The sequence below is a fragment of the Ursus arctos genome, unplaced genomic scaffold (genome assembly GCF_023065955.2).
Source record: "Ursus arctos isolate Adak ecotype North America unplaced genomic scaffold, UrsArc2.0 scaffold_28, whole genome shotgun sequence".
In the NCBI taxonomy this organism is placed as follows: Eukaryota; Metazoa; Chordata; class Mammalia; order Carnivora; family Ursidae; genus Ursus; species Ursus arctos.
In genome coordinates this window covers 14,957,386-14,981,478 of record NW_026622963.1, presented here as the reverse complement: position 1 = coordinate 14,981,478, position 24,093 = coordinate 14,957,386, and the positions used below count along the sequence as shown (strand labels likewise).

The 24,093-nt window shown below is 38.6% G+C and overlaps 1 protein-coding gene across 1 annotated transcript in view; it reads right to left on the bottom strand.

The window, feature by feature from the left end:
* GABRB3 (gamma-aminobutyric acid type A receptor subunit beta3) overlaps positions 1 to 24,093 on the bottom strand; it is a 221,159-nt gene that overhangs the window by 30,751 nt on the left and 166,315 nt on the right. The window contains exons 5-6 of the mRNA XM_026510296.4: positions 9,071 to 9,153; positions 6,326 to 6,463 (exon numbers count right to left, since the gene is read on the bottom strand). Of these exons, the coding sequence (XP_026366081.2) occupies positions 6,326 to 6,463; positions 9,071 to 9,153 (221 nt within the window). The remainder of the gene's footprint in view (positions 1 to 6,325; positions 6,464 to 9,070; positions 9,154 to 24,093) is intronic.

Genomic DNA, 24,093 nt, shown 5'->3' with positions numbered 1-24,093 from the left:
ATCTAGAGCAGGTTTAAAAGTTAAGTTCAGTAAAAATTTCTTACATTATTCCTAAAGGCTTATATAGAACACCAATATCTTTTCAGATTTCAATCAAAAGAATTTCAAAGACTAATATAAGTTTCTACTTATTTTATAAATACGAATTCAGTATTTCCTGAAATTCTACCATAGACACCTACTGGGTCTTACAGAAGTAGATGACACATTAAATAGAAGTACTTTGACTACAGTAAATACATTTTTTATTTTAATGGCTAAAGCAGAAAGGAAATGCCATGTAATCTCATATCTAGGTAACAAGTTGCAGGAGGGAGAGAATCCCCCCTTGCATTGTTTCTCTTTGTCCCTCTGTATCCCTTTTAATCCAGCCTCCTTTTTCTTAGAAAGTCCTACCCATGCATGTTTTCAGGTTTGGCTTCATCCTACAGATTGTAGGTGCCAAAGAATAATCTGAGTACTCACTTTATAAACTCATTCATTAAAAAGTATGAGATCTTGCCATTTGCGACAACTTGGATGGACCTAGAGGGTATAATGCTAAGTGAAATAAGTCACAGAAAGACAAATACCATATGATTCACTTGTATGTGGAATCTAAAAACAAAACAAATGAACAAACAATGCAGAAACAGACACATTAAGTACAGAGAACAGACTAATGGTTGCCAGAGGAGAAGAGGGTGGGGGAGGCACAGAAATGGCTGAAGGAGAGTGGGAGGCACAAACTTCCAGTTATGGAATGAACAAGTCACAGGGATGAAAGGTACAGCATAGGGAATACAGTCAATAGTATTATAATAGCATTGTATGGTGACAGATGGCAGCTACACTTGTGGTGAGCACAGCATAATGTATAGCGAGTTGTCAAGTCATTATGTTGTACATCTGAAACTAATGTGACAATGTGTGTCAACTATACTTTAATAAAAAATTTAAATATAATTCTGGATCAAGAAGGAATATTTATCATGGATCCAAGACTTTCCAAGGAATCCAGTGGATTGAAATTGTGAATGACATATGATGAGCCTAATGAGAATAATTGATTTTCTTTTTTCTCTTCTCTGACTTTCAAGAAGAATCTATATTTGGGGTTTGGTCATTTTGTGAAAATCTTGAGCACCTGGTTATGACCCAATAAATTAATTCAAAAGATCATCATTGCATGCCTGATGTATATGAGAATGAGGATAATAATATTTGACAGAAATTAATAATGTTTGACAGTTGATAAAGGAATGATAGAATCAATGTGTGATTCAAAGTTTTCCAAAGGAAAGAGATAACTGACAGACCCTCTCAAGGAAAGCTAAGTGGAGGTGTTTGAACTGTCCACTGAAAATATACTGGATTTGGATGGAAAAACAGGAAGAAAATATATCAAATGAGGGCTGTAACAGAAGCAAAAGCCTTTGGGCAGAATGTGGGAGCATATGCTTGGAGGAGAGAAAAAGAGTTAGATGCAACAACCGTCATGAAGCCTTCATGCTGGGGACATTTGTGAGCTAAACTAAGGAGGACAGGTTGGTGCTCCACATGAATACAAGGTGAAGGAGCCTGAAGCCCATCCTGCAATGGCCAGTCATCAAAGTGCTCGGATCTGGGTAACGGCTTCATGAAAACGGTATTGCTCAGCTACTAATCTGGCAGCAAGTGCAGGTGAACGGGAAGGCGGAGGCACATTTCTTCACATCGAAGATTTCTGGGTGTTGGATGAAACGATTTTAGGGCTTTGGATTAGGAATTTGGAGGCCTCCAATCTCAATATCAGTTTTTAGAGACCTGCATAAAGCACTGTTCATCAGGAACACATGTCTTGTTAGCATAGGCATGTCAAAGAGACAGTGGCACAGACTCTAACGGCGGGCACTGTGGACATTATTTGTCATCCCAATTATGTATTCACCTGTTTTGTAAGAACCCTTATAATATTAATATGTAAAAGTACAGAAAATGATCATTTAAAATAAAGCATAAAAGGACTAGTTTTTAAAATCTTCGTCAAAAAATGTATTAGGGGTTCCTATTTCTTAGGAAACCTGGGGATTAACACGTGTCCTTTCTAGCTTTACTATGCAAATTTGGTCAAATTATTATTATTCTTGAGCTTTGGTTTTCCTAAACTTTAACTTGGGCTAATTTATTTGTCCACTACCAGTCTCCAATGGATATTAGTGAAAAATATTTAAAACAAGGTGCTGTAAATTATAATACAGCATGCCGTTGTGGTTAAAAGTTAGAGTAATGCAGTCTTGCTTCATTTTTCTCTCAAGTTTAAGGGGGTTGATTTTTCCCAAAAACCATTTGTTGAATCATGGTAGGAACTGAGTAATTACTCATTGATATGCTCTCAGTCATTTCTTTGTTGTCTTTAAAACACGCTTATGGAAACACACAGTTCCCTCTTTCTAGGCAAAGGTGTACTCAATTTCCTCCCCAGGTACAGAAGGGTTTTACATGGATTTAAAAAAATACATATTTTAGTAATTTAAATATTTGAATATATTTTTATAATATATTAATATTTTTATATAATATCTCTTAGTTAATTTTTTATAATATATCTTTTACAGAACCGATTCATTTGATTATAGGTCAATACATACTAAGTAATGATGGTCAGATTTTCTCTCCTCAATTCAGTAACCATTCAGTTTTCAAACTACTGAGTGGGCCAGGCACTGGGATACAAATATGAATCTCAGACAACCCCTACTCTTAAAACCCTCCAATAAGCAATTAGTAGCACAATAGTCCAGGGGAACAATGTCATAAATTTTCTAATATACAAAGATTTGGTCAGCTGCTCGAGTATCTATTCTCAGACCCCTCAACATGCCTCATTCCTGATCACACATTTATTAGTTAATAAGAGCTAATTAGTGGTTAATATAGGCACAATTCTAGCCTTTTTGCTTATACTAACTCATGCAATCCTCTCAAAACCCTACCAAATAGATATTATTAATATCTCTATTTTTCATAGTGGGTAAGTAAGTTGCCCTGGGTCACACTGCTAGAAAGTTTCAGTAAGGACTTAGGTTCCAACAGTCTGGCTCCAGCGTCTGTGTTTTTAAACTCTGTACATACTGTCTCTTGAACGTATTTCATTGAGTTCTGTTACTGTGGCTTGATTCCCACTAAACACTCTTCTACATAATAGACTATGTGACATCATCGGGGGGAACATCCCTGAAACATAAGGGGCCAATGAGAAATCCCAGGGGACCAGACACTCCTTATTTCTCTCCTTGATGCCAGGCCCAGCCCCACACCTAGTTCATGCCAATTCTGAGTGAATATTCATAACTTGGTTTTATATGTGTTCCCTTCCCTGTAGACTGCAGCCCCATGTTACCCTGGGGATGCACCAGCAAGGGGCTCTCTACAAGTTCCTCAAATGGGCAGGACAAGGGCAAGGAGGGTAAAGCACAAAATTTCACTTGCATGATACTGAGAATGAATATCTCCTGACATTTTGCACTCTATCTGCCTTGCTTGCTTCCTGAAACCAGGCTTGCCTCCACACATTGTCCTGCAGACTCTTATGGCGGCCGCACGTTTACGTCCAGGCCGAAGTACAGGTGGAAACAATCACATTAAATCCTCATCATGGACTCTGCCTGGTCCAAATAAAACCCCAGAACATTTGTTCTTAATTAACTTCCTTTTTTTTTTTTTTTTGAGAATTCTATCAGGCTACAGAATTCTTCAATCCAGTTGACTGATCAAAATCTCATTAGCTCAGAACACTTGTGGAAAGGAAAACAAATCGGTGTAATATTTAATTAAAATAATTTTTTAAAACAATGTGGCTTATGCCACTTTTCATGAATAGGCCAATTAGAATAATTTTAAACTGCAAGCTCTTTAAAAAAAGGTTACTATTGAAGTATAGTTGACATACAACATAAAGTGACACAAATATAAACCTGAAGCTTGGGAGGTTTGTAACTGACTGACATGGATTATATCTTTGGATTATATCTTTCCAGAACTTGGAAGGTGCTAGGAAGAAGACATTGTATCACATTCTGACAGGCTGATGATTCTATGCATAGTTTAAATATTATCCCCCACATCAGTAGTATCTATTTTTTTCAGATGTGTTTGGGATATTTTCTACCATATAAATACTTCAAAGAAAGACAAAGATTGCCCTTAGAAAACAGTTGCCTCTGAGTGGCTCTGTGGTAGAGGATTCCGGAAGCCCATTCCAAGTGGTTGCATTTTCCTATGGAAGCACTCCATCCTCCGCACACACCTCACCCAGCTTTCTGTTGAGGTTGCATGAAAATGCAGTAAGAGATCCTCATGGCAGCACACTAATGGCCACAACAGCGATTTTAAGACCAAGGCAGGCATGGGCATTTAATTCCACCACGAGAAAACTACCCTTGTGTTCTGAACAGACCTTTTGCTTATATCACCTGGAGCATGGAAGTTTGAATCCCAGTTCTAAAAGCAGAAAAATGATTTTATCCAATTCACCACAGGGCAGATTTCTTGGTTGTAGAAATCATTCCTTAATCATAAGCCCATGTACTTGCTGGATCTGGGCATCAAGATGAGTGTCTCTAGAGATTATAGGGATATTTGTAGCACCTCTTGCAACAAAGGATAAAATGGCACTGCATAAGAATGGACTTGATTGGTGTCTTAAACATTCAGGCTTTTGTCTATACTTGGCATGTCCCAGTGGTTCTTACAGGCTGGGGTGGAGAGGAGGGAAGTCGACACTTGACTCATTGTTCACTTACCCAGGGACTATTGCTGCATACCTAGGACATGGGAGGCATTACACAAGGTGGGGAGAGTTGGGGGTGAACCATGACCAGGACAGGTCCCTCCTAATGGAGATGTATCCTTGAGGAGAGAGGCACAGCAGAGCTAGAAGAAGGTCAATGCAGTCATGGGAATGCAGAGTAGCCTCGGTTAGTGGTGTGTAGGTGTGTAGGCCAGGATCAAAAAGCCTTCACAGAGGAAGTGGCATCTAAATTAAGCTAAAGAATGAGTTGGAGGTGACCAGGTGAAGGGGAGGCAGGTGACTGTGGGTCACAGGCATTCCAGTCAGAGGCAACGGGTGGAGAGAACAGGCCTTCCTTGGGTTTCATGAATGCCTTCACAGGACTAAAGCTAACTGTGACTTACTTGTTGTCGTTCAACCTATACTGACAGGAAAAAGCCAAGATGGGAGGTTCCAGTTCTGCCTCTATTTAGCATTTTCAACCCAGAGTTTGCAGTCTTTATAATACTTTCCAATTTATGAAGCACTTTTATTTATTACCTCAATCACAATATATGGCACTCAGCAGGAATGCAAAGGTAACAAGAAAGTACTGCATAAATTAAAATACATATAGTTGTAATTTAATAAAGCCTCAGCAAGGACAGACAGGAGAGCAGAACATACCTTTTCAGTCTTTAGACAGCTGAAATAAAGACAACAATGAAACCCAGGCCAGGGTAACCTTAACCAGATAGTATCAGGAGAAGATACCTTGTTTCAAGAAGCATCGCTAACTGAGGGTGTGACAACTTCTTGCACCAAGGCTGACTGCTACCCCAGAAGTGGGGAGAAGGTCTCTTACTTCTGGGAGGGGAATAGTACCACTACCAGATCCTCCTCCTTTTCCTTCCTTTTTCCCCTTCCTTCCTTCCTTACTTCTTTCCTTCCTTCTTTCCTTCCTTCCTTCCTTCTTTCCTTCCTTCTTTCCTTCCTTCTTTCCTTCCTTCCTTCCTTCCTTCCTTCCTTCCTTCCTTCCTCCCTCCCTCCCTTCCTTCCTTCCTTCCTCCCTTCCTTCCTTCCTTCCTTCCTTCCTTCCTTCTTTCCTTCCTTCCTTCCTTCTTTCCTTCCTTCCTTCCTTCCTCCCTTCCTTCCTTCCTTCCTTCTTTCCTTCCTTCCTTCCTTCTTTCCTTCCTCCCTTCCTTCCTTCCTTCTTTCCTTCCTTCCTTCCTTCCTTCCTTCCTTCCTTCCTTCCTTCCTTCCTTCGTCTTTCCTACTTGTTGGCCTCCAAGGCCATCAGTAGCCTCCCATCTGCTCAGAGATGAGAGTTTCTTATGTTACCAAACATGGGTTGCTTAAATTCACTTAGTTTTTTAACTTCTCAATAACCAGCCCCTGAGTGCATCTCCTTGTCAGGTGATCCTTCCTTACCATCAAAGCTTATCAATCCCTTTAGATACAGAGAAAAGGAATAGCTAAGATGATCAATTATTGATGGTGTACATCTTTGGATGACCAAGTGCTGTGATTCAGTTGCACAGTTTCATTAGGATACCATCACTGCCTACTCAGCCAGTGAGTGGACACAGGACTCACCTGTGGCAAAGACGACATTCCTTGAGACCAGACGATGCTCCACAATAGAGAACTGTGGGAGCTCAATCCTCTCCACTCCAGTGACAGCCTTATCGCCGCCACGCCAGTAAAATTCAATGTCATCGGTGGTATAGCCATCTGCCAGGAGAAAAAGCAGGGACATGGCAGAAATGGAGAATCAACATTTTGTATACATGCAAAGGTAAAGAAATCGTAACTAATAAAATGGAATAACAGCTTGCCCATATTTGAAGTAGATATGTTTCATGTGCTTGTCTATGAGAAAAAGTGTCCTCAAAGAACTAACTTTGGAATATTTTTGGTTACCTGTGCTGTTTGAATTGTACCACACTGGTGCTGAAAAATAGAGGAACTGGGTAGGTTGAATGTTCTGACCAGAGTTTTGTTTGCAAATCCTAATTGTAGAGGACTGGGTGTTGCATAGAAATGAATTCAAAATATATATTAACAGCACTGAAGAAGATGGTTGTAAGAAAAAAATGAAAACTCAAATATAAATAATTTTAGAAAGGCAACTCTGAAAACCCATGGAAATGTTAAAACACTGAGAGTGAATTTAACCAATCAATGTTTGATAAAATCAGAACCTCTCAGGGCAAAATAGTGTCCTCATCAGCATTTTTGGATGGCTTCAACAGGTGTTCCTGGCTATAGGTTTGCCATCATTAGAAATGCGTTTTGTTGGGATACTCTTGGGCCTTAGAGAGAGGAGTATTTATTAGCTGGATTGTAGCTCCAAGCCCAGCTCTTAGCATGGAGTTCATATTCACTTGGTAATCAATCAGTCAGTGCTTCTTCAGAATGAGGAAATAGGACAATAAAATCTGATATTTCTTGTAGCACCAAGAATCTTCCTAAAGGATTAGGTCAACTTCATCAGTAAGGCTGATTAAAATTCACACCTAGAGAAAAATACCTGATCAGTATAATGGACTTCTTGATTTGAATGTGTAATACGACATAAGGCAGACACTCCACATTTGACAAATAGACCAAAGCTATGGGGATGACTGCTCTCCACGGTAAATGTCATCTCCCTTGTCCCATCTGCTACACTCTCTCCCTGCATCATGGTGGTTACAGCTGCTGTCTCCTCCCTTCCCTCTGACTTCCTTATATTCCATTCTCATCTGGCAGCCATGGCGACTGTTCATAACACACACATCTTATCAAGCCACTCCTCTGCTTAAACCCGGCACATGTTTCCCAATACAATTAGTGAAATAAGTTCAAACTCCTTACAAAGATGCCAAGAATCTGCAGGATTCTGTGTGTATTGTGAGTACATCCACTCTCTCTCTCTCGTTCACCCAGCCTAGCACTACTGATCTTCCGGCTGTGGCTCAAACCAGCATACTATGCCCAGGGCTTGTGTGCCCTCCCCCTTATGTAGGGGCTCACACACACCCACATTTCCCTCTTGACTTAAATAAAACTTTTTGCATATGTGTGTAGTCAGGTCACCAAAAAATCCCTACTTCCACTCAGATGCTTTACCTATGGATTCTCTGAAGACTCACACTTTCTGAGGAAATCTTTGATAACAGACTTTCCTGCCCATCATCCCCCTCAGTTCAAACATCACAGTAACAGAATTTGTACTCTCTGAGGCTACTCACTATGTGTTCAGACATTCGGAGTAGAAGCTGCTTCCTACTTAGGTCCCAAATTTACCTTCCAGAAACTTCCATCACATCACTGGGAGTTGTACCTTCTGGGCACACAGAACCCACTTGACTTCTAAGATAGTCCTTCAACTATTGGGAAATCATCATCTATTCCCTGAGCTTTCTATCCTCCACGCTAAATCTCCCCAGATGATTCCACTATGCATCACTTCACATGATTTCATGTCACTCTTTCTGAAAGCACGGCTCTCAGAAAACTTGGCATTGGTTTAGTGTGGAAGTGAGGGGCACTGTGGGGCTGGCTCTATATGAGATGAAAACTGGCCTACACCCAACACAACTTCCCAATATATTTACTCACAAAGACACTCCTCACCACAAATGCATTGAGTAACACTGCAGTCATTTGCCATCCCCCTCAAAGAAATCCATATAAATACAGACAAGACTAAATCCAGTTGAGACCAATAATAAACCAATCTATGATAGACCAGGGTAAGTGAAGACAGCAACAGAAACATCTGGATATGCCAAGAGACGTAGTTCAGGTAGCAGGCGGGACACTTGTTTGTTAGATAATAAAGATGCAGCTCTCATTGCTCACAAAGAAGTACTCAACACTGAATTATCAATAAGGCATCGGAATACTCTTCAAATTGAGAAAATTGCCAAAATGCAGGAATAGCTTGCTTGTAAAGCTGAGTTCCTGATGGGAAATGAGTTTTACTCCAACTGCCCAGGTTCCCAGGAGTACAGCCACTCATGTGTGATGAAGCATATTGTGAGAAAATTGCATCTCAGTGTTTGTTCTCTTCTCACTGAATGGACCAAGATGAGGAGTGTTTGTTTTCTCATATTTCAGCACAGCAAGCAGACTCTCTTAATCAGATTAGAATGGGGATCTCTTTTATGCCGAGTCTCTATCTCTGTCTCTGTCTCTCTCATGACAGTGTAATTTGTAGAGTGGAGGATTAAACCTCCCATCTTTAAGAGAGCTAAAAAATTATGGCAAGAAAATTAGATATGCCCTGGAAAAGATGTCAAACAATGACAAAGCCTAAAATACAGTGAATGAAAAAGAAGTACAGGTACACACAGCTTTCAATTTCCAGCGTGCAGTTCTGCTCATCCAATGGGTATCTTCTCAAGTCCATCATGCATGCTGCTGTTGTGGTGATTCTGAAATACACAGATGAGGGCAGATATTAAAGATGGGATGAGAAATGTATCAGGAAACTGCTTCCAGCTAAAACATGAGTAGCCCCCATGTAGGGCCCCCTTTCCCCAAAGTACACCTGATTAAATATATTTCATAATGTATATCGAATAAGTTTCAAGTACTTTATAGGCCAGATTTATCAAGAAAAGCAACACAAAACCTCTAAACCTGATAAAATTATTCATAGAGCCTTGTTGACTTTGAATAAACAGGGCAGAGAAAGAGATTTCTAAAGAAACTTTTTCTTCAATTTTTGTTCTGCCTCCTTGTTTAGTGGTTCTCTAACCTTTATAGCACAGAGAACACTTACATGTGGCAACAGCACTGATTAAATCAAGACTGAATTCTTTGATTTTCCATGTGAAGTGTCTAAGTAGCTACAGATTCATAGGTTGCACTTTGGAACTCTCAGCCAAGTTTCTGCTTGATCCTATTTTATTATAGTTGTCTGCTGGGCTGAATCCTAATGCTCCTGAGCTTCTCGCCATGAAATCATCTATCTTTTCAAAGGGAATATTTGGCTTCTCTGTTATTGATTATGAATCAAAATCGAGTGGGTTAGTTTCCCTTGGGGTCAGCTGCAGCCATGGAAAGAATTTATATCATGGCCCAAGGACAGTTAAGCCTCCACCATGCAATGGTTAAATCAACTGTACGTTAAGAAACAACACTTCTAGAAATGTCAAGTTTATTTCCTACTCTGTCCACAGTCTCATTTTAGAGAAACCAACCTACACACAGCCTCTGTTGAAATGCAATTAAACCACTATGTTTTATACTCTTTTTCTCTAGAATGCCTCCCCTTTTCCACCTCAGTTACAGCTGATGAGACTGGGATGGGGCCCTGATTCAAGGACAGTCAACCATTACTTGATCAAGAATCTCTGATGTGGCCTGACCTAAAAGGCAGAATGGAGCTAAAGGGATTCTCTTCCATGGAAGTGAATTAAAGACAGGGCAAGAATGGAGCTGACCTTGCAAGTTCATGAATTAGAGGCTTGCAGTGTCATTTTCCAATTGGAGAGTGAGGCATGAGAAAGCATAAGAGGTAGAGAAAAATGCAAATTGGATGGTTGAAGAGACAGTGGCCACTGTGGTTGGGCCACAGAACATGGCCTTGCAGGGTACGTGCTACATATCTCAGGGAACAGCATTCTTTTTTTTAGTGTACGTGCTGCTAAAGTGAGGACTGGGGACAGCATTCTTAAGGCTTATGTGGAAGTGTGTAACTGGCAGCCCTGGCTATACCCATTCAATGATGGATAAGAATGAAGAAGTAAGAATGTCTCCTCCTAAGATCCCTGGAGTTACCTTGAATTCCCAACCACCTTTCCTGTTCCACGTTTCTTGAAGGCTGTATTCAGCTTTCTCTAGTCAGCCTTCCATATGAATATTCAAAACAGACCTTCTACTACTTCGGGCAACATGAGCAACTTCTGTTCTTATCATCAGATCTTAACCCAAACATCAGTAAAACACCAGGCATGTGTCAGTTCTGTTGGGCTTGTCTCATTTAACCTAAGTGCAGCAGTAAAGCATGCCCTTCTATTAGCATCTGGATAAGTGGAAGGTTGAGAAAAGTTCTACTTTTCAATGGCTAAGAAGAGCGGTGAGGGAAAATGTTAACATATTTGGCAATCATGGATAAATACTAAATTATTCTCTACAAATGGTATGCAAGTGCCATGCAGACATATGCTATAAGACCCACACCAATGGTGAAAGTGTGTCCTTTCCAAATGTCATAACACTTTCAATTATCACTCCAAGGAGTGGATTACATTCTATAATCCAAAGTCAACACCTAGCTCTTTGATATATTTTTCTACAGCACCCAACTTCCTAGCCAACTGAAGAACCAGCCTCACACTTTTAAATTCTGGCATGTTTTATGGCATATTGACAACCCAACATCCATACAAGATGCCTATAAGGCAAAATTAGAATAAGATTCTGTTAAAATTGTGACTTTTTATGAAGAAAAGAAAAAGATCTCTACTGGACACATTCAAGTTTTAAAAAGTTCCTATATATTTTGGTACCTGTTTACTTGAACAGAGTCAATAACTGAGATTACTATTTTCTGTTTGTTTTTCTTATTCATTTTCAATGCCACCCATAAAATAAATGCACACAAACAGGAACATGAACATATCCAAATTGTTTAGGGATTCACACTGATTGTGACATTATGTAATGTGTTTCATGGGCGTTACTGGAAGTGTTACATGATGTTGGAAGAATCTGTAAAGGGGTCTCCAGTATACTTGTCCTATCTTCTCATTCTGGCATAAGACTGGCTGTAAAATGGAGCCCTTTTCCAATTTACTTGAGGAATATAGTAAAAAAATATATGTATTTTCTACTGTTCTTCCTGAGGAAGAAAGAACATAGAAAACCCTCTCCTGGTGGAAAGTAGGACACAAGAGCCTACTCATGCTACAAAAGATAAGCACAGGGATGATGCGGTGAAAGGAAAGAAGTCTGTGTGCCACTGGGACAGAAAGGCAAGAAAAAGGAAGATGGGGGGCAGGCAGAAAGATCAAGAAGGGTGCAGCAGGCCAGAACTGCACCCTGAACCATAAAACCTTCTTCCAAGTTGACTAAATTCATGATTGGCTTGGAGAGTCAACATTTTGCATGAACTGACCAAATTTTGAGGCTTGGGACTTTGCAGAAACTGTAGGAGGGAATTTGGGTCTGCAGGACTGAGAGCTCAAGCCTAGTTTAATGGACATGGAGCAAAGGCAGGGAAGCCACAATGACTGAGCTTCATTTGCATAAACCCCAGCATCCACATGCAACTTTTCATATTTTCCCCAATAAACTTTATTTGTCCTGAGAGGAGATTTTAACCAATATCTAGTTCACTTCCACAGCCCTCTGTAATCTGAGAATTTTCTAAGGAATATTGACAGGATCATGAGAAACATGACTGGCTGAAGATTTCTGCAGTATTACTCTTCAGTACGTGCTTTTTTGGGGGGTGTCATTGTTTCTTTTTTGTTTTCTGGTTGAGAGAGAGCAGTGCTTAGAGTCTCCATAGCTGCAATTTATGCTTATGGTAGAAAAGCAGAGAAAGATGGTAGCCAAGAAAAATTGTCTACCATTCAATATGTCCTTTCTTTACAAATAATCACACTTTGAGGTTGCCGGAAGTAGAAAGTTAAAAAAAAAGAGAAGTAGAGAAGTGACAGATAGAGGACTGGGAAATGCTTAGAAAAGGATGTTGATTTATTATCTCATGCTCAGGACCGCATGCAGTCCTATCTGTACTTTATGTAACATTAATTGAGAATTTGCTTTGTACCCAGCTCTATGCTCAGCCCTTGAACATTCATGCATTTAATTAATAACTATATTATGGAGGTGTTATTATTATTCCCATTTTGCAGATAAACAAGCTAAGGCTCAGAAAGAATAAGTATGTTGGCCACATTTACAATGCTACTAGAAGGCAGATGCAGCATTCAGATCCAGGAAGCCAGAATTCTACACTCTACTACCTCTGACATCTATTCTGCCTTAAAGTATGACATACTGTTTATTCAGCTTTTAAAAGCCTACTCAGGGAGTGAGAGTCCTGTTGAAGATCAAAGAAGGTACAGAAATATATATATATATATATATATATATATATATATATATATATACACACACACACACACACACACACAAGCATATATATTATGTGTGTATATATACATATATATACACACATGCATATATTATATATATAATATATACAATATATACACACAGAGAGATCATATACATACATATAGTATTCTCATTATATATATGAAAATATGTAAATATAATATGTAAAGGAAGAAAATAAATACTCTACATGCTATACCTACAGTAACAGTAGTGATATTTAACTCATTGTGGAATAGGATAGAATTTAGTAGATAGTCTTGCTTTTATAAGTGATATATTCCTAAAGATGTGTTTAACAGTCAAAAGTATGAAAATTCAAGGAATAAACTCAAAGCTTATAAAGGGATCATTATCCCCAGCAAATTTAAAATCTTAGGAAGTGATAACAGCCATCTGAGGACACCATCTATAAACTATCTTGTGTGTCCTTTGCCTGCACAGCTGAGTGAGGAAGCATAAGTCGAGGAGACCCATGACTTTTAGCATGCCGAAGGGTTTTCACTTTGTCTCAATTATATTAAGCTTATGAGACGTACTTTGGTGTCAGCACTTTTAAATTTCCACCAATTGAAAAAGAGTAGTAGGGCAGATGCAAACGCTTCATGTCATTGCACAAATACAGAACTCCCCACAGATCACCTAGAGGGGCTGCTGTGGAAATACTTCTGTTGGCTGATCAGCACACTCACTATGACAAAACATTTGCCTGAAATGTCCACTTGTTGGCCAAGGTGCAAAAGTACCCCTTGCCAATGCTGCTGGGAAAGGTGGACTATGGGCAGAGTCTGGGATCCTTACTTAAAGCAAATCATTAGGCAATGCGTGATCTCTTTACCTACTTGTACTAACCTTTTAGATTCATGGTAAATGCCAGACAGGACAAAAATGAAAATGTCCTTGACTAGCATTCTCAGAGCCCTTCCAGAACGAAAGTATCTCAGCCTCATCTACCTCTCCTCTCATTTAATGCTCTCATTACACTCAGAACTATCTACAATTGGAACATCCATCTCTTTGTTGACTTGTAGGTCCCTTTTATTTCCTCAGGTGAGTCTGAGAGCAAGGCTTTGTCTCCCCTGTCAGCAGCCATCTCCCCAGGCCTGGAATAACTCCCACATGCACACAGTAGGTGTCCCATAAATAGTCATCAAACAAAACAATGGCTTTGAAGATACGGGGATCAGACATAAGCAGACAGCATGGGACTCAAGAAGTAGAGAGGGAAAGAGATAGCTTAGCCCCTCTTGGATTTAATCCCTGAAATATAAGTGCAAGAGGGGACACCTGCCCTCTCAAGCGCTCCAAGCGGGAGCCCTGGCCTTACAGAGTTACTGACTCACTGAGAACTCCATGGGTTTCCTGGTCAAGATGCTTGGTGACACCCCCTGCATTAATAGCCAGGTAGCCTCTGTGAATCCTTCTGCTGCAGGATGAATTCTTAGCAGGCCAATGTTGATGCCCATGAGTTTTACGGCCTGGCCTGCAGGGAAGATGACAGCAAAATGCAGCCATCAGTAGAGTCCTGGCTCTCTGATCATAATCTTGTTAAACTAACAGGCCCAGGAGCAAGTTAGCAGCACCTCCTGTGTGACCTCTCGCTTGCACTTGGGATGGCTAAATGTCTGAGAACTCTGGGCAATAGTTATATATATGGTCATGGGATAGCAGCACATCTGGGCTATTGCTTTATAGATAACTATTTAGTCCTTTGCAACAGCCTAGTGGTAACTCATAGTCCTCTTCTTCCTGGTTCTCCATATGCCAAGTTCATCAGGCATTTTTCCAGGAATAGAAACACAGATGCTAAGGTTAAGGGCCTAAGTAAAATAATACAAACTAAGTATTATTCTAAAGCAAGTGCTTACTATTCAACGTGGAAAAAACACAAGGCATAAACGAACATTTAAGTTATTCTAATTTTTGTTTTGTTTTACAAAAAATATAAGAAAATACATTCACAGAACTGTTTGAAAGACTTTGCTATGCAGATTCTTTGAGCATGTTGCTGGGAAAGTCGTTGGGTTAAGTTGATTGTGTTGGCAGCCCCATTCTTCCTTGTTTCCCAATATCCACTGTAATTCTTCTCACTAAAAAGAAGCTGTCTGCCCACCTCATGAATAAGGGCCAATTTTGTAACTTGCTTTGTCTGATAGAACATGTGGAAGTGGGGTGCCTGGGTGGCTCAGTTGTTAAGCGTATGCCTTCGGCTCAGGTCATGATCCTAGGGTCCTGGGATCGAGCCCCGCATCAGGCTCCCTGCTCCACTGGGAGCCTGCTTCTTCCTCTCTCACTTCCCCTGCTTGTGTCCCCTCTCTTGCTGGCTGTCTGTCTCTCTGTCAAATAAATAAATAAAATCTTTAAAAACAAAACAAAAAAAACCAAGAACATGTGGAAGTGACAATGTGTCAGTCTCAAGCTTAGCTCCCAAGAGTCATTCTGTTTCTGGTCTCCTTTTGTGCTTCTGCCTTTGCTGTAAAAAAGCCATGCCCAGATGAGTCTGCTGGTCCTAGGTGGAGAATGGCCATGGGGAGGAGGATGGAGGTGCTCACTCATCCCTGCAGAGACCATTCACCCCCGGTCTGTGAGTGAGCTAGCCAGGATGAGCACAGATACTCATTAATCACACAGACACACAAGTAATGAGCACTTACTATCATCTGGCATTGAGGCCTTTAGCTATTTGTTACACAGCGGCACTGTGGCAATAGATAAGAGATACAACAATCAACACAGGTAACAACATACATAGAAAAGCATAAATTCTCCTATAAATAAATGGAAATCACAATCTGATACTTCTCAAGAGTGTCCTAAGATAGCAAAACCCTTTGTAGATAGCACCTAGCTCCATGTTTCAGGATAAATCCCCTCTCATTTTAGAAATAATCAATCTTGGTGAAATGAGTAGTCACATCAGGCAAATGAGACAGGTCCTGGTGCCTCTCCTCCTGATTTTCAAACAATATGGTGATAAAGCAACACAAAGGCCAAAACTGGTAATAGTCCTGACAACCACTGAAAGGTGACAAGCCAACAGGAAGGTGTACACCAGATCCTCAATCATCTGCCAGGAACAGAACTGTCAGACTGGATGATTGAGGAAGTTCTTACAGAGAACACCACAGGCTCAACACTCTGAAGAGGAAGGGAGAAATCAGTTCGAAAGAACCAGGAAAGTACTCCCCACCTCCCTGGGTCTGATTACCTCACTTGGCAGAGTTTCACATCTAGAAATATGTTGTTCAAAATGGTAGACACTAGCACTGTGACCATTTTACATTTAAATTTTAAATTAATTAAAATGAAATCAAATTTGAAATTCAGTTCCTCTGATGCACTAGCCACATTTCAAGTGCTCAATGGCCACATATGGCTGGCAACTACTGTTATCAGACAGTACAGATTATAGAACATCTTCATCACCTTACTAAGTTCCCCTGGAAAGGGCTAGAAAACAGCATTGACCTAGACAGATGAGTGGTCTGGCCTTGCCTGCTAACCCAACCCCCCAGTTCTTCTCTCTCTCTCTCTCTCTCTCTCTCTCTCTCTCCCTCTATAGCTTCAGAGGACACAACTCTAGTTGAAAGTTGTTGGGGAACATAGTTGAATGCATATAACCCACCCACTCAAAGAAAAGCCATTGCTGCTAAAGGCAGATATCCACAGGACTTGGAAGTCATGCATACCAGAATAAGAGATATCATTCAAGAGTCTATTCAAAGTATCATACTCTTCATCTGACTTCAGGACCTAGTCAGTTAACCCAGCAGTCAGAAGGGAGGGTCCTACTCTGAATGAATGCAATTAGGCATAACAAATGGAGCACATTAACCAAATTTTCAGATTTATACCCTAAAGGGCTAAGGCTTCCAAGGTGAGAGTGAGGCTGAAGGAGACTGAGGTCACCATATCCATAGTCTCACTAGAAACTCACTTTGTCTCTACGATATATCCCACCTAAGGATAATCATGAATAAAACAAAGAGGTGTTCTGTGAAAAAAGTATGGAAGTGTAGAAAATGAAAGTTGAAACTTTTAGAAGATATGTCTGGTAGTCAGAAGGCATGAATGCATATGCTGTCTTTAGAACAAGAGCAGGGAGACACAGGGAAAGAAGAGCCTGAGATAAAGGCATAGATAGATGCTATAAAACTAAGAAAAGAATGCTAGGATTCCCAGCCATAGGCACTGAATTGAAATTCATACCAAAGACAGATAGTAGAATTGACACAGCTGAAAATAATTTATTGATGTGTATGTCTTTTTAAACTTTAACGGGCATACAAGTCACTGAGGGGTTGTGTTAAAATGCAGATTCTGCGCAGAAGGTCTGGGGTGGGTCTGTAATTCTGAATTTCCCAGATGATGGTGCTGTTCCTGTCTGGGGACTGTAGTTAATATGGAAAGGAGAGGGCAAACTTGTAGAACCTTCCTAAAGGCAGAAGACAAAGTTTTGAAAACAGAGAGAAGATGATATGTATAGGACAGAAAATGGGTATGAAATGGCTTTATTAGACAGAGCAAAAAACAAACAGCATACAAGTCAACAAATTAAACATGAAACAATATTTTCTTAAAAATTAGGTTAAAATATGCATAAAATTTACCATTTGCACCATTAAGTGTACAGTTTAGTGTAAAGTACATTCATATTGCTGCACAACCATCACCAACATCCCTCTCCAGAACTTTTTCATCATCCCAAACAGAAATTCTGTAGCCCATGAAACACTAACTCCCCATTCTCCACTGCCATCCCCTCCCCGACCCTGTCCCCAGACCTGGTAACCTCTATTCTATCTCTATAAATTTACTTATTCTAGGTACCTCACATAAATGGAATTATGTAATACTTGTCCTTTGGTGCCAGGCTTTGTTCATTTACCATTTTCTAAATTCATTCTTGTTCTATCATATATCAGAATTTTATATCTTTTCAAGGCTAAATACTATTCCATTGTATGTATATACCACATTTTGTTTATTTATGTGTTGATGTACATTTGGTTTGTTTCTAACTTCTGGCTATTGTGAATAATGCTGCTGTGAACGTTGGTGTGAAACTAGCTGTTTGAGTCACTGCTTTTGTTTCTTTTGGTATATACTTAGAATTGGAATTGCTGGACCTTACAATAATTCTATGTCTAACTTTTTGAGAAATAGTCATACTGCTTTTCCCAGTGGCTGAACTGTTTTATATTCCCACCAGCAATGCATAAGGATTCCCATTACTCTATAAGTTTGCCAAAACTTTTTTTTTCTGTCTCCCTCCCTCCCTCCTTCTTTTCCTTCCTCCCTCTTTCCTTCCTTCCTTCCTTCCTTTCTTCCTTCCTTCCTACCTACCTTCCTCCCTCCCTCCCTGTTCATTTTTTTTTCATAATAACCATACTAATGTGTATGACATGGTATCTCACCATGGTTTTGATTTTCATTCCCTTAGTGACTAATAATGTTAAGCATCTTTTCACATGCTTATTGGCCATTCGTATATCTTCTTTGGAGAAATAAACTATTTAAGTCCTTTGCCTATTTTTTTTTATTTTTTATTTTTTTTTATAAAGAATTTCATTTATTTATTCGACAGAGATAGAGACAGCCAGCGAGAGAGGGAACACAAGCAGGGGGAGTGGGAGAGGAAGAAGCAGGCTCATAGCGGAGGAGCCTGACGTGGGGCTCGATCCCATAACGCCGGGATCACGCCCTGAGCTGAAGGCAGACGCTTAACCGCTGTGCCACCCAGGCGCCCCAAGTCCTTTGCCTGTTTTTAAACTGATAGTTTGATTTTGTTGCTGTTGTTGTTATTGACTTGTAGGAGTTCTCTGTATAATCTGAATATTAACTACCTTTATCAGATATATGATTTGCAAATATTTTCTCCCCTTCCACTGGTTGCCTTCTCAGTCTGTTGATTGTGTTCTGTAATGCACAGAAGTCTTTAATTTTGCTGTAGTCCAATTTATATTTTGTTATTGTTCTTGTTGCTTGTGCTTTAATGCCATATCAAAGAACACTGCCAAATCCAACGTCATGAGGCTTTCTCATCTTTTTCTAAGAGTTTTAGCTCCTACATTTACATCTCTGATTCACTTTTAGTTCATTTTAGCATCCAACTTCAGTCTTTCACATGTGGATATTCAGTTTTCCCCAGCACTATTTGTTGGAAAGACTGTCCTTTATTCATTGAAGAGTCTTGCCATTCCTGTCAAAAATCATTTGATCATATATATTAAAGCTTATTTCTGGGTTCTCTATTTTATTCTACTGGTCAATGTGTCTGTTATTATGCCAGTATCACACTGTTTTGATTACCATGATTTGTAGTATGTTTTGAAATCAGGAAATGTGAGATCTCCAAATTTGTTCTTTTTCAAGATTATTCTGGATAATTGGGTTTCCATACGATTCTGTATGAGTTTTAGAATGGGGTTTTCCATTTTACAAAAAAAAAGGAGGGCACTTGGATTTTGATAGGGAGTGCACTGAATCTGTAGATCGCTTTGGATGGTATTTTCATCTTAACAATATCAAGTCTTCCAATCAATGAATACAAGAGGTTCTTCCATTTAATTATGTCTTCTTTAAATTCCTTCAGCAATGTTTTACAGTTATAGTGTACAAGTCTTTTGCCTCCATCATAAAATTTATTCCTCAACATTTCATTCTTTTTGATGCTACTTTAAATGGAATTGTTTTCTTAATGTCTTTTTTTGATTGGTCACTGTTAATATATAGAAATGCAACTGATTTTTATATGCTGATTTTGAAATCTGTAGTTCTGTTGAATTCAGTTTTTTAGATCTAACAGGTTGGGGGTTGTTGCATGGAATCTTTAGGGTTTCTACATAAAATCATGCTATCTACACACAATTTTACTCCTTTTCCAGTTAAAATGAATATGGCATAAGCAGGCATCTTTGTTATTGATATTAGGGGAAAAGATTTCAGCTTTTCACAAATGAATATGACTTAAATTGGGAAAGTTGCTTTTCTTAAGATTTATTTATTTAGTTTAGAGAGGGAAAGAGAGCATGCGAGAGAGTGGGGCAAGGGGCAGAGGGAGGGAATCTTCAAGCAGTCTCCCTACTGAGCGTGGAGCCCAACTCGGGGCTTGATCCCACAACTCATGTGACCATGACCTGAGCTGAAATCAAGAGTCAGACGCCTAACTGACTGAGCTACCCAGAAACTCTTAATTGGGAGTTTTCATGTACAGTCTTTATCATGTGAGGGAGTTTCCATCAATTGCTACTTCTTTGCACATTTTTATCATAAAAGGGTGTTGAATTTTGTTAAATGCTTTTTTCTGCATCAATTGAGATAATGTGTTTTTTTTTTCTTTTCATTTTGTTATATGCCATTTTCCTATGTTGAATCATACTTGCATTCCAGGAATAAGTCCCACTTTATCATGCTATATGTTGCTGAATTTAGTTTGCTAGTTTTTGTTGGGGATTTCTGCATTAATATTCATAAGGGATACTGATCTGTGGCTTTCTTGGAGTGTCTTTGTCTGCCTTTGGTATAGGGTAATGTTGGCTTTACAGATGAGTGAAGAAGCAATTCTTTCCTCATCCTTTTTTGGGAAGAGTCTGAATTTGTGTTAGCTGGGGTTAATTCTTACATGTTTTAAATGGGGGTAATTCTTCTTTGAATGCTTGGTAGAATTCAAACAATGAAGCCATTTGGTCCAGGACTGTTTATGTTGAGAGGTTTTTTTTAGTTACTGATTCAATTGCCACATTAATTGTAAGTCTGTTCAGATTTTTCTTCTTTTTAATTTACTTTTGGCAAATTTTGTTTCTATGAATTTGCCCATTTCACCTAGGCTATCCAATTTTTGGCATATAATTTTCCATAGTAGTCTCTTGTAAATCTTTTCATTTCTGTAAATTTGGTAGTAAAGTTCTCCATTTCTGATTTTTGTTATTTGAGTCTTCCCTATTTTTTCTTTGTTGGTCTAACTAAAGGTTTGTCTACTTAGTTGATCTTTTCAAAGGACCAAATTTTCATTCCATTGATTTTTCCTCATAGTGTTAGTACTCTCTATTTTATCTATCTCTACTCTACTCTTTACTGTTTTGTTCCTTATGCTAGTTTTCATTTTAATTTACTTCAGTTTTTTGTTTTTGTTTTTGTTTTTGTTTTTTTAGTTCCTTAAGGTGTAAAGTTGGATTCTTCTTTTCAAAGTATGTATCTACAGGTATAAATTTCCCTCTTCACACTGTTTGCCAGCATCTCATAAGTTTTGGTATTATTGTAGAACTGTCTAATTCTCATTTCAATTCCATATATTTGGAATTCTGATGTCTGGTGCATATATATAACTGTCAAATCTTAGAGAATTGACTTATCAATATATGGTGTTCTTCTTTGTCTTGTTATAGTCTTTGACTTAATGTCTATTTCATCTCACATTAGTATAGCCACTTCAGCTCTTTTGATTACTATTTGTATGGAATGTACATTTTTCTATCCTTTCACTTTAAATTTATGTATGTCTTTAGATCTACAGTGAGTCTCTTGTAAATAGCATATAGGTGGATCGTGTTTTATTCTGTATCCATTCTTCCAATCTCTAGCTATTGTGTGAAGAGTTTAATCTATTTATATTTAAAGTGATCACTAATAAGGAAAGACTTCTACATTTTTGCTGTTTTCTGTATCTTCAGTAGCCTTTTGTTCCTTCATGTCCTCCATCTTTTTTTTTTCTGTTGATTTTTTTGTGTGAGATGTTTTGATTCTCTTCTTGTTTCCTTTATGCATATTCTATAGATACTTTCTTTTTGGTTACCCTGGGGATTTTATATGACATCTTAATATTAGAATAATCTAATTTGGATTGACATAAACTTTACTTTAGCCACATATAAAATCTCTACCCAATTTGCACCACCCTATGTTACTGATGTTACAAATTGCATCTTTATACATTGTGTACCTAAAAACAGAGCTTTGCAATTTTTAAGCACTTGTCTTTTCAATAACAGAAAAAGTGGAGTTATAAAAAATAATTAAAGTAATACTAGTTTCATTTACCTTTACTGGAGATCTTTTAATATTCTTATACCTTCAAGTTCCTGTCTAGTATCCTTTCATTTCAAACTGAAGACACCCTTTAGCCTTTCTTCTTGGGCAGGTCTACTGTAATGAAGTCCCTCAGCTTTTGTTTATCTGGGAATTTATTAATTTCTCCTCACTTCTGAAGGCCAGTTTTGCCAGATTTAGAATTATCTTTGGTAGGTTTTATCATTCAACACTTCAAATATTTAATCATTCCACCGCCTTCTGGTCTCCAAGACCATTTTTTTCATCAGAAAATCTGTTTTGATAGTAATCTGTTTTGAGGCTCCCCTGTATAGGATGAGTTATTCACTCCTAATGATTTCCAGATTCTCCCTATTTCTGTGGCTTTTCACAGTTTGGATAATGTGTCATAATGTGGGTCTCTTTGGTTTTATCCTACTTGGAGTTCACTGAGCTTCTTGGATTTATAGATTCATGTTTTTGTTTTTGTTTTTAATCAACTTCAGGAATTTTTTAGCCAATATTTCTACAAGTAATCTCTGTGCTTCTTTCTCATGCTCATCTCTTGGTGCACCTGAAGGTTTCTCACAAGTCCCTTAGGCTTCACTCACTTTTCTTCAATCATTTTTCTTCCTGTTCTCAGACTTGATTATTTTAATTGCCTTATCTTCAAATTTACTGATTTTTTTCTTCTGGCTGCTGAAATCTGGAGTTGAACCCCCTCTAGTGAACTCACTTCAATTACTGTGTTTTTCAGCTTCAGAATTTGGTCCCTTTTATCATTTCTATCTCTTTATTTTGTTCATTTTATTCATGTATCATTTTCTCAATTTCCTTCTGCTTCTTTGTCCATGTCTTCCCTTAGCTCTTTCAGTATAGTTAAGACAGACTTAGTCTTCATCCAGTAAGTCTAACGTCTGGTCATATTTAAGGACAGTTTTGTCAATTTATTTTGTTCCTTTGAATGAGCTACATTTTACTCTTTCTTTGTATGTCTTATGATATTTTTTCTTGAAAATTGGTCATTTGACTACTATAAGGTTGAAACTCTAAAAATCAGACTTTTTCTTCCTTCCCACAGTGACTGCTGTCTTTTTTGTTATTGTTGTTCTTTTTTAGGAAAGCTTTAACAATTCATTTATTTTGAGGTATTTACCACTTGGCTAGGATGGCTCTGAGCCTAAGGATCAGCCAAGGTAAAAACTTAAGGTCTTCTCAGAACTTTTCTAAGAATATGTTTTGCCTGGGCATATGCATAGCTTTTTAAATTCTGTATACTTAGCTGCTTTTGAATAACCTGATTTCCCAGACTCTCACTCCAGCTTCTCCCTTGGGCCTCCATGCTCTATTTCATATTTCTATCCCCGAGTCTCCTTCTTGCCCTGGACACCTATGTGTTTGTAGGCATATAGCCTTTAAAAGCACAACCTGCTTTTTCTTTTTTTCCTGCCTGCATTCTGAGTTATCTCTGTAAATAGAGATAAGCATGCTTCAGTCCTTCAGTTATCCTCAAGACAATTTAGAACGTATGTACACAATAATCTACAAACAAGTTTTCCTCTGCTCCCTCCAGTGCAAGGGAGGAAACTGGTAACTAAGCTGCCACCTGCCCTGGAACCAGGGAGGGGATGGGGAAATGGCAGGTAAAAAAATGTCACAAAACTTTCCAACTCTTGAATATATTTTTTCTTTATTTAGCATTTGGTTAGCTTCTGCAAACTTTGGAATATTTTCCAGAGCTCCTACAAAGTTGTTTCAGACAGCTTCTGCTTATTTTTTGATATTTCTGTACAGAAACAAGAGCCTGAAGCTTCTTAGTCTGCCATTTTGCTAATGTCACTCCCTAGTAAAGAGATCTTCAAAATCAAGAGGAGGGCAATGTTTATAAAGATAGAGCAGAAATTAATAAACAGAATTATGATATAAAATCAAAAGCTATCTCTTTAAAAATATAAAAAAAAATTTCCTTATGCTACTGAACAAAATTAAACATGAAAAAAGGCATATAATAATGTGTTCTAGGGGACAAGTGCATATGCACATGCTAATTAATTAGAAGGTCCAGATAAAAAAGGATATTTTCCTGAAAAACATGAATTTTCAAGATTGATGCAAGAAGAAAACCTAGATAAAACTGTAAGTATAGCAGAAACTGAAGCCATGTGTGCCAGGGTAGAAAACATCATTCAAGAACCTATTTAAAGTACCCTGCA